Below are 13,866 nucleotides of genomic sequence, written 5' to 3' on the forward strand. Positions count from 1 at the left end.
AACATATCTGCACATCTCCTGCACAGACATTTTCTTTTTATTAAGTATCGTAATTTGTTTGACTGAGTCATTTCTGTTCTCGCCATTTTGCCATTAAATGCAGATGTAGTCATTGGTTGGTACCCCTTTGGGAGCCACTAATTTTGGTGTTTTATGTTATTACGGAGGTGTTGCTAATTAATTTAAAAAGCACCCAATGAAACTGCTTGTCAACAAACTTTTTTTAACCCAGAACCACTCTTTTAGAACTATAATTTGGGTTTCAATTTATTACTACACGAAATGAATGTTTTACTTGAAATTACTGGTTGCTTATAATGTGATACTCATTTATTTACAAAAATATGTATAGTAATGATTTTCACATAAACCAATGCATCTGCAATATTTATACTGAATTAAGCTCGTGCCCCAGAACTTTCTGTGAGAGCTGTGTGTGCTTTATACTTTCATGACAACCCACTGCAGTAGCTGACACACAGATTAATGAGAAACTGCTGCAGTTCCAAAGTAGCTTCATTCCCCACTGACTCTATGCTTTGTGCTGCTCCAACAGTCCGGTCAGTGTGGGCACCTACACGCATGCAGCCCAGGAACAGCAAGTTCCGGCTCATTTTTGCTGTTTCTAGGGAAATTCCTCACTGACCTTAAACACTTACTGGTGAACTTCCACTGCTGGCTCCTAGTTTAGCATACAGGCATCCTGAGACATGCCTCAATTATAGTTCCCTGAACACCAAACATTTGATAATTGTTACCAATCAGGTGAAGAATCCAGTTGACTAAAAGTTACTAAAAATCCTTTCTGTAGGATGTTCAGTTCCATTAGAAGAAAGACGTTTCTTGTAGCATGTATTAGGGTTCCTGATGAGAGAACAATCCAGAAGCTGTATAGTTTCGTCATTATGGACTCTGATGTCTATTAGTTTCCATCTGGATTATGTTGCATATACTAGATTCATGAGATTTGGTTTTGCTGCTGTTTTCTGGGATAAACCACAGAGAACACTTAGCAGGATAAAAGGTCAAAAGATGGAATTGATCTTACAAGTTAGAAGATATAATATATTAATTGAAATATGTTTTTTTAATATGATGTGTTGCTGTTCCTTTTAAGCTAAGCTGCCCTCCCAGTGAAGAGTTATTTATGGGAGGATTGGCATAGATTGTGTTGAACAAAGCTCTACCACTTGTGTGATCATTTTCCATTCCATGGTCACTGGGTGGTCCTTGTGGAAGGAGGACAGGCTGGTACTGACGCTGCTTCCCTGCTAGACCAGCCATCTTTCCAGCGCAAACAAAGCAGCTCACTGAGCTCGACCTGCAGTGTATGACTGTTTTGTTTTAGTACAGCGGCAGGCTTTTCCCCAGCTAGTCTAAATAAAGGCAAAAGTCATGTTGTTTTATGATGAAAGCAATAATGTTTGATGTGTTTGCTCTTCTAAGGAGTGAGGTTTCCCTGAAGGATTTTCGGTATCACTTCACTTGAGATGGCACAAGTACTTAGTAGTAATTCAGTTACTACTGAAGTACAGATCATGAACAAATCATGAATAAATATAGTCACTACATCAGATAGTGTCACGATACATTAATGATGAACACACATGAGATCAATATGTAAGTAAGACTTGGTTTGTGGTTCTTTGTACCCCTCAAGTAAAGTGCTACCAGATTTTCATACTCGTGTAAAATTCTATGTAAATGATTCATTGTTTTACGATTACCCAAATCGTTAAATGGTTTTGTATTACCTTTTCGAATTAGCTGTAGCATATTACCATTTAAATTCAGTTCAGTTGATTAGGCGTTGAGTTATTGATCTGTCTATAGGGAAAGACAACCTCGCTGTGTGTTTAGTCATGGACCAAACGGAAGCTGAATGTTGTTTATTCTGTATAAATCACAGCAGCCTTGGTAGTTAGGGTGTCTGCCAAAGGGCGAGGCACAGGACTGAGTAGTGCTGTGCTTTGCCACCCCCCCCCCCCCCCCCAACACAGTGAAATAGCCTCACCCATGAAGCATTGTAGCTAATCAAATGATGGTACTGCTCTGAAAACTGATCCCCCAGGCAGCGAAATCTAAAGAGGGGAACCCACCGCAGCAAAATCTAAAGAGGGAAACCCCCACTGGCTTTGTGTGGTTGAGGAAATTTGGACCTTTGTAGAAAAATGTATTAAATAGCCCAGCCCTATAAACTGTAAGTGTTACCATTACGTGAAACATTTCAGTTGTTGGTCTTTCCAGTTAAATATGATTGGTTAAATTACTACGCCCTCCTGCAAGTCACACCCTACAGTGCTCCCAAGGATCATCAGCTCACGAACTTCAAATATTTACCCTGCAGCAGATACATGGATCACATTTCAGGACCTTTGTGTATTTAGGAACTCCGAACAGGTATGTCTTTATTGTTCTACAGCACAGTCCAAGCAGAGCAGTCGGTGTAAATACTGCAGCCATCTGGTAACAGTGAGCAACAAATCACCCCACCTGCTCAGACATCACAGTACAGCAGCACTAAAGAACAACTTCAAATTTCATATGATCTAGTATACTGTACTTCTATAAAAATCCCAACCTTGAGAAACCATTTTGTCATACTCTTAGACATTTTTTGTAAAACTTTAATAACAAGAGGAAAAACCTTTTCCAATTTTTCATTGTGTTCATGAAATAAGAGCTAAAACATCAAATATAAACATTAATATAAAAGCAACTCTAAGCAGAAAATGTATTGTGTTATATTGTCAAAAACTCATTCAGTGTCTTGCCACCTCTCAGTCACCAGACATTGTACACAAGGATCTTAATTAGAACATTTCATATAAAAGACTCCAGTAATCACCTACAGGAATTAAATTTCAAATGTAAATAAACACCAAGGCCAAAATCTCAAGGCCACATTCCTTGTTTTATATTTCCTAATTAATAAATTATGGCTCGACATTTCTGTTTTCAACCTGATTTATATTTTGGTAAATACCTAAAAATGTGTGATGTACACTCAGTGGCCACTGTGTTGGGTATAACTGCTCATTACCACAAACTGAAAATAAATACATACGGCATGTAGACAGGGTCATGAGGTTCAGTTACTGCATGTACTGAATGCTAAGCATCAGAGTGGATATTAGGTGTCACCTAAGTGTTTTCGAATGTGATTTGATTGTTGCTGTGAGACACGGTGGTTCCAGTATCTGGGAAACAGCCACCCCGGGGCATTTTCACATAGTATGGTGTCTAAAGACAGAGTGGTTTGATCCAGCTACTGACAGTTTTGTTTTAAGAAAGAGAACCAAACTTCTATCTTACAAGAAGGCCACAAGTGCAAAAGTAATAGATCAGTGCAACAGTATTGTGCGGAATGTCTTCTCTGAATGGACAACCCTTGGTCAACTCTTGAAGTAGTTCTGGAAGAAAATGTGTAGCCTGTACTACCTAGATTTACCTAGTAAATTGGCCACTAACTTTAAATCCACTATTATTTCTTTGCAGTTAAAGTGAATAAAGGTTAACGGTTAAAACATTTGTTAAACAGGTTAAAATTTAAAGGCTCTAGGCATGTTTTTAAGAATTTCAGAGCCAAAAACCGAACCGAAACTAAATGCATATAATAAAAGTTAGCGGTTATCGTTAGCTTCCACTAAATTTTTTAGTAGTTAACTTTGGAATTAGCTTTGATAACCACTACACTGCTAACTTTTCAGTTAGCTGTGCCCCCCCACTGTCCATAAAACAAATAAAGAAAATTGTATTTGTTGATTTAAAAACTGCAATTTCCTTCCATTAAGGCCCTTTATATATCCATATCAATGGATATAAGGTTACTATGGTAACAATGACCCAGTCATAAAAATGTATCAAAAAGCTATTTAATCATCTTTATTCATAATCAGAATTGTAAACTGGTCAATCCACCTTCCTATGAAAGCCTTCCCGTAAGTGCTCCCTTCATCTTGCACATTGACAGAATTGGAGCCCTAAAGTATATTATGAAATCAGTCCGCAGGAACAGCTTCATCGATCCATTTCAGGTATGGCAGACTCCCATATTCCACTGGGAAGCTCAGAATCTGAGGAATATCATATGGGTGAACTGATCTGGGGGGAAAAGCAAATACAATTCATTCAGACAGAAATGTGTTAGAAAGGCCTGTTGGAACATCAAAGAGGTTAGCATGCTTAGCTTTACATAAGCACCGGTTTGTGATTTTTAAAAATGATCTGGGACGCTTTATATGCCAAATGCACCTGGAACTGGGAATGATGGGAAATGAGATTAAGCTGGAAGAATAACTTACTTAACTTTCTCTATAAGCTTCTGCACCTTGGAAGTGCGAGTCTGCGCCAGCTGTGAGACAAGGGAAGAAGATCTAGTTTGTCTCTGTAAATCTATGTTGACAGCAACAAAAACGGGACTGAAGTGTGTATAACTAACTCACCAAAAGGATTTCTGTGGCATCCTGGATTTCACCCTTCCAGTAGTACCTAATTTCAAGGTCACATGGTTACATTTATGAGAAATCAATTAGTAAGTTTAAAAATGTGTATGCAAAATGCGCAACAGTGGAAAGAGGCATCAGTTGCCCTGGTAACTGGGTCCCCTGAAGAATGCTTTGCTAAACACTGGTGATCTGTTACTGATTTACAGACGTCCCAACAGGAGTTACTGCAGACTTACATGATGGAGCTTTCGGGGAAAATGTTGATCGAGGCAGCCAGTTTCCCCTCCATTAAGATCCTATAATAATAAACCGCTGCTGTATTATGTAAGTAATAAAATCAGAAAGAATTAGGCAGCACTGGCCTAATTTCTTATGCTTCCTATTAATGATGCAACCGTTCTGAAAATGAAACCAAAACCACCATACAAACGCTCATGAACTTGCATCTCCAGTTGCAGTTCTGTCTTCCACACCTGCAACACCACTACCACCCCCCCGCCCACCCACCAGTGCAAGTCTGTTCATCTCTCATTACATTAATGATATTACAAAACACATTTTCACTGTAAGACTGTAACACACACAAATTATGAAATCATCATCATTATTATTATATCAGGGCAAGCTGTATAGTTTGTAAATATTACATATTATTATTTTACTGTTTTCCAACTGTGGGTGTCACATATTTTGGTCCAATCATGATTGAGTGATCACACCTGCTTTACAAGCTTAGCTAGTCTCATTAAGTCAAGATGGATAATAACCCTGTTTGGTGTTACATATTGTTGGTGATTATTAAAACCCAGAATTTTTCTGTTTTTTTTCTTATTCCCCAAACACCACCACCACCTCCCCCCCCCCCCCCCCCCAAACACAAAAAACACTGATCAGAAATGGCCCGTGGTTCAAGAACCAATGTCTGAACCGAACCATGGATTTGGAGAATTGTTACACCGCTACTTCCCATAAGTACTGTACACCACTTAGTGAGTAAAAAAGAACTGAATTACTTAAACTAAAGTTAATGATCTTTCATTACTTAAACTAAAAATTATATGTGTACAGTTGACTAAGGAGATCTTATGAGTGTAACTACTAATTGAAAAACAAAAGTAAACAGAAAGGCTAATCAATAAAAGGCTAAGTGGGCAGTTTGTGTGGAAGAGGGCAGCTACACGACCGCAAGACTCCAATACCTTTAAGTAGAGAGGAGTTTAAAAAAAAAAAAAAAAGAAAATAAGCAATAACAAGGGAATGATTTCAATCAGGACCCGCTGGGTAATGTTTATAGAGGCCTACTGCTAATCAGCCGTCACAGGAACATAAAACGCTTCACAATTGCAAGGCTGCATGTCAGTTTATATTGCAAATATACATATACCTACAAAAGGTGCTAATCAATTATGCAAAAGCTAGGAAGTACCGTCCAAAGACAAACTTTGTTTTGTTTTGTACAGTTAACAATACACAGCACAATATACAATGTAACATATGCTAGACTCTCTGGCTGTGTTTTTTGTATGCGACACTGCCGGCATACCAGTAATATATTATGAGCCAAATATGACCACCTGCAAATGATATGCAGCTTAAAGAAGGTTCTGCTTAAAGTGACTTTATTCTGATTTAGAGTTGGACGTGCTCAGGGTCGTCAGTTCAGCACAAGGCTAAGATCCAGTGACAAACACAGAAATACAATAAGTTCTTATGAATTAAAGAGAACTGCCCTTGGGTTAATGAAATACACACACACACACACACACACACACACATCACCGTTTGAAGGTTTGGGATCACTTAGACATTTCCTTGCTTTTTTGTCCATTAAAATAACATCTGATTGATCAGAAATACTGCTTAGACATTGTAAATGTCGTAAATGACTCATAGATGGAAACGGTTGTTTTTTTTTTTTTTTAATGGAATATCTACATAGGTGAACAGAGGCCCATTATCAGCAACAATTAGTCCTGTATTCCAGTGGACTGTTGTTTGCTAATGCAAATGTGTCATGTTAAAAGGTTAATTGATCATTAGAAAACCCTCTTGCAATTATGTTACTACAGATGAAAATTGCTCTGCTGATTAAAGAAGCAATAAACTTGGCCGCCTTTGGACTAGTTGAGTATCTTGAGCATCAACAATTGTAGGTTCAATTACAAGCTCAAAAAAACTCTTCTGAAACTAGTCAGTCTATTCTCGTTCTGAGAAATGAAATTGCCAGGAAACTAAAAGTTGTGTACTGCACCCTTCACAGAGCAGTGTAAACGGGCTCTAACCACAATGGTAAGAGGAGAGGGAGGCCCTGGTGCACAACTGAGCGAGAGGGTAAATAGAGTGTGTAGTTTGAGAAACAGACGCCTCATAAGTTTTCAACTGGCAACTTCATTAAATAGTAAAGACCAGTCTGAACGTCAACTATGAAGAGGCAACTCCGGGATGCTGGCCATCTAGGTAGAATTGCAAAGAAAAAGCCGTATCTAGGAATGGCCAATAAAAAGAAAAGATTGAGATGGGCAAATGAACACAGACATGGGACAGTGGAAGATTGGGGAAAAAGTGCTATGGATAGATGAATCTAAATTTGTGAAGTTCGGATCACAAAGAAATTCTGTGAGATGCAGATCAAATGAAAAGACGCTGGAGGAGTGTTTGACGACATCTGTCAGGCGTGGTCAAGTCAAGAAGTTTATTGTCATACACAGTAAAAAACATGTACATGTTAGAATCATGTAATGAAATTCTTACTTTTTTTTGTTCACCCTTCGAAAAAGATACAAAAATAGAATAAATTACAAAAATATAAATCACTCAAAGTGCACAGTGCTGAATGACGCAAAGTAAGAGCTGGATAAGAATATGGGTTCAGATTAACTTGAGCTTTTCGCATTGTTCACGAGTCTGCCTGAGGGAAAAAGCTTTTCGTCAGTCTTGTGGTGCGGGACTTTATGCTCCTGTAGCATCTTCCCAAGGGGATGGGTTTGAACGCGATGTGTTGGGGGTGTGTATTGTCTTTGATGTTGTGGGCCCTCTTATAACCCTCAAGCATGGTGGAGGCAATGTGATGGTCTGGTGCTGCTTTGGTGATGGTAAAGTGGGAGGTTTGTACTGGGTAAAAGGGATCTTGAAGAAGGAAGGTTAGCACTCCATTTTACAATGCCATGGTGTACCCTGTGGATGGAGCTTAATTGGATGTACCCTGTGGATGGAGCCAGTTTTGTCCTACAATAGGACAATTACCATAATTCAGGCCCAACCTATGCAAGAGCTATTTAGGGAAGAAGCAGTCCGCTTCAACTCTACTCTCAACTCCACTGAGCTGTTATGGGGGCTGCTTGACCACATGGTACGTAAAAAGTGCCATTCAGGTATCATTCACTCCTGCTGTTAATCTTCATCTCTTAACCTATTTCAACTTAAGCCTAGTTCACACTTCACTTTTCCACTCTCGGGCTCCGGACGGTAGTACCCGGGGCAGCTTGTACTCATACTACTTTTGGCTGCGGATGCAGATGGGATGGCCGTGGTTGCTGCATGCATTCAGCAGTGATATTCCACCAAACCGGGAGAGGGCAAGAGGGCAGATATACTGCAACAAATACAAATACAAGCAGTGAAATGGGTAAACTTTTATGAATAGTTTGAAAGTTATGCGTAGGTTTGGGCAGTACTACGGTAATATGGCATTCTGACGTTTATTGAAATCCTTACAACAAAATTATTCACTATTCATCCTATACTCTTTCGCTGTTGACCACTAATCTGTGAAATTCCACGCTGCCACCTGTTGGAAACACCTAATCAATTATCTTGCACATGCATGGTCAATACGCACAGATGCGCAAAGTTTCCACTAGACAAAAAATCTGCGCTACACGCTAACAGACTGCAGCCGCTCACAGCCAACCCAACGATGAAATTTACATCATGTCCCCTCGTCTGCAACCAAAAGCAAACACAGAAAATTCAAGTATTAATTGGCTTTTGCTGTTGTTTTCTTGCTTAGCTTTGGGTTTAGCCATGCTAACCAACACAATCTTGGCACTTTTCTGCTTACCTTATGGTCCCATATCCCATTTCCTTTGCTGCCTTACCCTGCTCTGATCTATTGATCACATTCTTGGTTATTCCTGTTCAGTTTGGCCTCATCTTACCGCACCGGACCGTGTACCTGATAGTAGTGACTACAGTACTTGGTAAGGAGGGTGATCGGCAAAAGACGTATGAAGTCTGCCATGTCAATTTTAAGTGTTTCTTCTTATACTGAAAAGTAAATTCTAAGCGGAGCATGTTATAGCAGTAATATGTGAAGCATGGCAGCACTTGTTAATACTGTGAAGGGTTGGACTTGAGGAGGTTAATTCAGTTGGTCCCCATGCTTTTCCTATGAGTTAAGGGAGGTTTAACTCATCAGCAAAGCTGATATTGAAGTGCAGATCCATTTTGTAAAAAAAAAAACATACTCAGTGGTTACTTGTAGGTACAGCTGCTTCTTAATATAGCCTGCCTGCACCACCACCCCCCCCCCCCCCCACAGTGAATAATGTGCCTGTGAAAGTTAAACAGAGGGGGCCAGGAGGTTCATTTACGGTGTGACTATGCATAAAAATAGCCAAGACGTGTGATTTCAAAGATTTTAAATCTGGTTTGATTGCTAATGCCAGACATGGTGGTTCTCGAATCACAGAAATGGTTTCCCTTCTGGGATATTCATGTACAGGGATGTCTAGAATTTACAGGGAATGGTGAAACTTAAAAAGAAAAATGACCGAGATCTGGAGATAATTGCCAGGCTTGTTAAAGCGATGCACTATGAAAGGCACTAGGGTTGGGAAATGTGCAGTGATAAAATCGACATAGCATGTCAGGCATACTGTATATACCATGATAGTCATCTGGGTTGACATTACGCTTGGGTGGAATCTGATTTCAAGATAAGATCAAGCTAAAGTTTTGCATGCTCTGCTCTGCAGAGCCCTGCATGCTCACTCTGAGCCAATCAAAATCTTTGCCATACTTGCTGTCAGACTCACTCATAGGCAGTGTGACGTCTGCGAGAAATTCAACAAAAAATGAGTGAGAAAAGCAAAGAGGAACTGGTCTCAAAAAAACATTAAGCTGTTTTTATCGCATCTGTTTTTAGAGTGTAGCAATCATGGCACAAGTGCAGAAAATAACAGTTCACTTCAGCAGCATACAGAAAGACATCTATGAATGTACAACTCATCCACCCCTAAAGGTATTCTGGAGAAAGATAGGGTATGTAATGAAGTGGCCACTGGGTGTATATCGGTGACCTGAAGTAAGTCATCATTATCATTTGCTATTACCTGCCAATGCCTCTGGCGATTTGCTCGTTGGGACAATTGATAAGTAGAATGGAATGATGGCCTGGTATATAACTGCCTGTCAGTGCTGAGTGCAACTGAAATCCCAGAGTCCTCAGGGCAGGGTACATCACCATGGTAAATACCACCACCTACAAAGGGTAAATACCAAAGTAATAATAATACTACATACACTAGTATTATATCTAGTAATACTAATAATAATGCATTGACAGCAAAATGTAAAGTTTATATGTATGCTTCAAAAATTAACAAGATGATTACAGTAAAACAAATATTTAAAATACAAAATGTCATGTTTTGATTTTGAAGTAAGAAAAGCAATACAGAGTCGTGCTGTCTTGTACACAACGTTTACAAAGACCTTCATGCCTGATTGGGCCTATAAGAACCTGGATCATAAGTTCCTTTACAGAATCTCTTATAATGGACAATTGTACTATTTAAGACACTGCGATGGGAATGAGTCTATATTTGCAGATGGTGTCAAAACCATAACCAGAAAAACAGGTCCCATGAGAACTTTCTCATCATTTTACGGTAACGAATGCCTACCGCAACCAGTGTATACAGGTTAGGGGACATTTTTCAAATTTCATCCGTTGAGAACTTAAGTTAACGGAAAGAACTTGCAGTATACAGTGCATAATAGTACAAAACAGATTTCGTTACGTAAAATAAGAGAGAAACAATGCTCTTACCAAGCAAATTACTAATAATCCTGGACGGAAGAACGGCTGACTAATAGATTCTCTGTGACAGCGCTGGCAGATCCACTCCATTTTTGCACCCCCGACAAATGCCATTTGTAGTCCTACACAAAACTCAGACACAACAGAGTAGTGTTTCAGCCGGAGCGCAACATGAGCTGTACCAGTGGTGGGTAAATACAGCCCAGCTAAACTTATACTTACGCGAAAATATTCCAACCTGCCCGCATCTTCCGGGAGCCTTCCTTCTTTGAACTCTGTTTCCAGCCGTGGGCAGGCCACGCCCCTTCGCCATGCCCAGTCACGCCCCTTCGCCACGCCCAGTCACGCCCCTTTGCTTTCCTAAGCCGCCTCGCTTCCGGGGTATATCAAAGGTTTCATTGAACTGAACCTAAGCGTGTAAGTGAAATTTGCTTACTGTTGGGTTTCATTATTCTGATTTGCCGTTTTATTTGGTTAATGTCTTCCATCCAGCCATTTTCCATCTTATTATCCTATACAAGAGACCGGAGCCCAGTGTAAATTCTTTGATAAGTATCTAAAGTAATAATCATTAATAGCAAAACATTAATAATAATACATTGAACTTTGGTTCAGTCCACTTGTAAATCAGAAAGCGATAATATATTGTACCATATTATTTTTAACTTTTATTTAACAACAACAAAAAATCAGCTCATAATAGTGCTTTCGGCGGCAGATGAATTAAGTAGAAAACACTTACTCTGGATACAATGTTATCTGCGAGTGTTCATTGACGCCGAAACCACCATGTGCCAGTGGTAGATGAAAGGACGGTATTCATACACAGAATTTCTTTTGTAAGTAGCAAACCTAATATACAAAGCTTAAAAACCAGCTTTTAGTGCGACAAGACACTTCCGATTGTGTGTATGAACAGAGTAATATGGATTGTCTAATAGTAGTTATTTACTAGTTTTTTGAGACTCAATTAGTGTCTCCAATTTGACTATTCTTTGTGTGTACACCCTATGATGGACTGGAATCCCATCTACAGTGCCTCTGACAATGTACTGGATAGAGAAGCTGAAACTGAATATGCAAAATTTGTCTCAATGGGGTGGAGTTACGTCATAAATTATGTACATGCCTTTAATTCTCATTTTCCACAAAACATTGCTTGAGAGATTCACTGGAAGGGTAAATGCTCTTTCTGCTGACAGTCCATAAAAGAAGAGATTTCTGTTTTTTACACTATCCACAACACTTGAGAATGGATCGAAGACTTTGAAATTATCCTTACCAAACAAACGTCTTTGTGGCAAGACTCGTATGTGTCCTTTTGATGGAGAAAACAAAACTATGTAGGCTATATATTTGCATATTATTTCCGCATTTTAAAAAAGACATTTTTTCAAAATGTCTGTCACGAGTTGTCATAGTGTTGACTGCAGGTTCGGTAATGAAACCTGGAATGAGACGATGTAATAATTCCAATTCGCCGCTAGATGGAAGCATAGGACAGGGCAGATGTAAGATTTTCCTGCAGTTGTTACCTTACTTACCTTCTTTACTACCACAGGGCCAGCCATAGGGCTCCCACGCTGATGCAAGAAATCTTGTGGCAAATCTGTATTATACCATTATATGCCTAAACTTACCTACATCAAAATCGTTGGAGCAGTTTGCAAATCCTGCAGACTGTTTACAGGGTAATGGAACCGTTACATTCATGTGAATGAGTGTGCAGGTTTGTCTTGGACTCAAAATCTTACGCCAACCAGCTGAGCGAAGTCGACAGCACTGTCCTCGCTTAACGAGGCGGCAATGGAGGATGCTCCCTTATCCACAGAGCACCTCCTACCACATGCATCCATCAGTATTGCACATCGCATAATAACCGTCCTCACCCTCATCGATTAAATGCACTTGCTCTTGGTTTCCGGATTCCAAGATAAAGTACAGTACGGTATACCATATAGGACCTAATGCCTATTATCATGAGCTGTATAACCCGTATTATCATGTACGAAGGGTACAAGCTTATTATGCGGAATGTATTGTTGATAAAACTATAGGCGTCGTTGAAAGACCTTAATCAGCAACAATAAATATGTTGCATTGCTTGTATATTTTAAATATGAAATCTGTAATACTGAGTACGAATTGTGGTATGTCCTGTTCTTCTGAAAATGCCTCAGGAATGCATTTATGGCTCAGTGAAGCCACATATAACTGTGAAGTATAAATGATATGACCTAAGGGCAGGTATTAAGAGTAGCCAGTATGTCTAAAGCTGCCCTTTATGGAGCTGTTTACTACTTAATATATTAGGCTTGATCATGTACTTGTAATGCTATGAAATCAGTGTTTTCTAAATCTGGCTCACAGTTAATACAATTTATGAGATATATCGGTATTAAATATATATTTGCTTTGTCTGGTTTATTTTTTAGCCAGCAGATGTAGTTTAGATATCTATCTAGGATGCCCCCTGGACGGCTCCTTGGGGAGGGGTTTCAGGTATAATATAATGCCAAAACAAAAGCCTTGAGTTTGCTGTAAGTCCATCCATCCATCAATTAAACTCTTTATGCTGGAGAACTGGCAAACACTGGAATTCAAGTCAGCCGTGCCACCTGCACCTCAACTAAATGGTCCCACAGAGTCTGTTATTTCAAAAAGAAATAACAGACAGAAAGATCAATTACTAGTCAACCAGCGTAGTGTAAAAGACACAGATCATTGTGGATCGTTGTGGGAGGGGAACTGTCAGTCTACTGATTTGTTTTTTGCGTGTGTTCTTAAAATAAATTCTTATTTAACAATGCTTTAAAGACATTCTGACTTGGATGATTTGGTTGCTAATATAACCAATTTTAGTGAGTTTTCTCAGGACTCTTATTTCAGACTCATTGACTTCAAGGTTCAAGAGATTTAATTGCCATTTGTAGTGCACAGACAGTACAGCTACGCTGGGATTGTTGAGCAGAGAGTGTGCTGGGTGCCGTGGGTCCCTGAGGATGCTCTGAGCTTTGTGTGTGATGATACTGTCCGGCCTGCAGTGTCTCAGGTTAAATGCTGAGTGTTTATGCCTGAGCAGAGAGTGTGCTGGGTGCCGTGGGTCTCTGGAGATGCTCTGAGCTTTTTTCCTGCAGCGTTATGTGGAGAGAGTATCCATGGATGTGAGGTCAGCTCCGGTGATCCTCTCTGTAGTTTTTATGACTCTTTGTAGAGCCTTCCTCTCTGCCTGAGTGTTATTGCCAAACCAGACGGTGATGCCATTTGTGAGGATGCTCTCTCTAAGTCCTCTAGGCCTGGGTGAGGGGCGGCAGCTGAGTCTTGCCTTCCATTGCAGCCTGATGAGTGGCTGGATGAGTGAATGCAGTGGCTGCT

General features: G+C 39.7%; 1 protein-coding gene across 1 annotated transcript; it reads right to left on the reverse strand.

Annotated features, from left to right (window-relative positions):
• Window positions 1-3,863: 3,863 nt before the first annotated feature.
• Window positions 3,864-10,851, reverse strand: zgc:63972 (protein CutA homolog). The gene is made up of 7 exons (XM_049021355.1): window positions 10,714-10,851; window positions 10,501-10,613; window positions 9,782-9,930; window positions 4,685-4,744; window positions 4,446-4,491; window positions 4,305-4,354; window positions 3,864-4,104 (listed from the first exon to the last, which is right to left on the reverse strand). Exons 1-7 carry the CDS (start codon window positions 10,802-10,804, stop codon window positions 4,002-4,004), a joined length of 612 nt encoding a protein of 203 aa, XP_048877312.1. The 5' UTR covers window positions 10,805-10,851; the 3' UTR covers window positions 3,864-4,001.
• Between the last annotated feature and the right edge of the window lie 3,015 nt (window positions 10,852-13,866).

The sequence above is a fragment of the Brienomyrus brachyistius genome, chromosome 7 (genome assembly GCF_023856365.1).
Source record: "Brienomyrus brachyistius isolate T26 chromosome 7, BBRACH_0.4, whole genome shotgun sequence".
Classification (NCBI taxonomy): Eukaryota; Metazoa; Chordata; class Actinopteri; order Osteoglossiformes; family Mormyridae; genus Brienomyrus; species Brienomyrus brachyistius.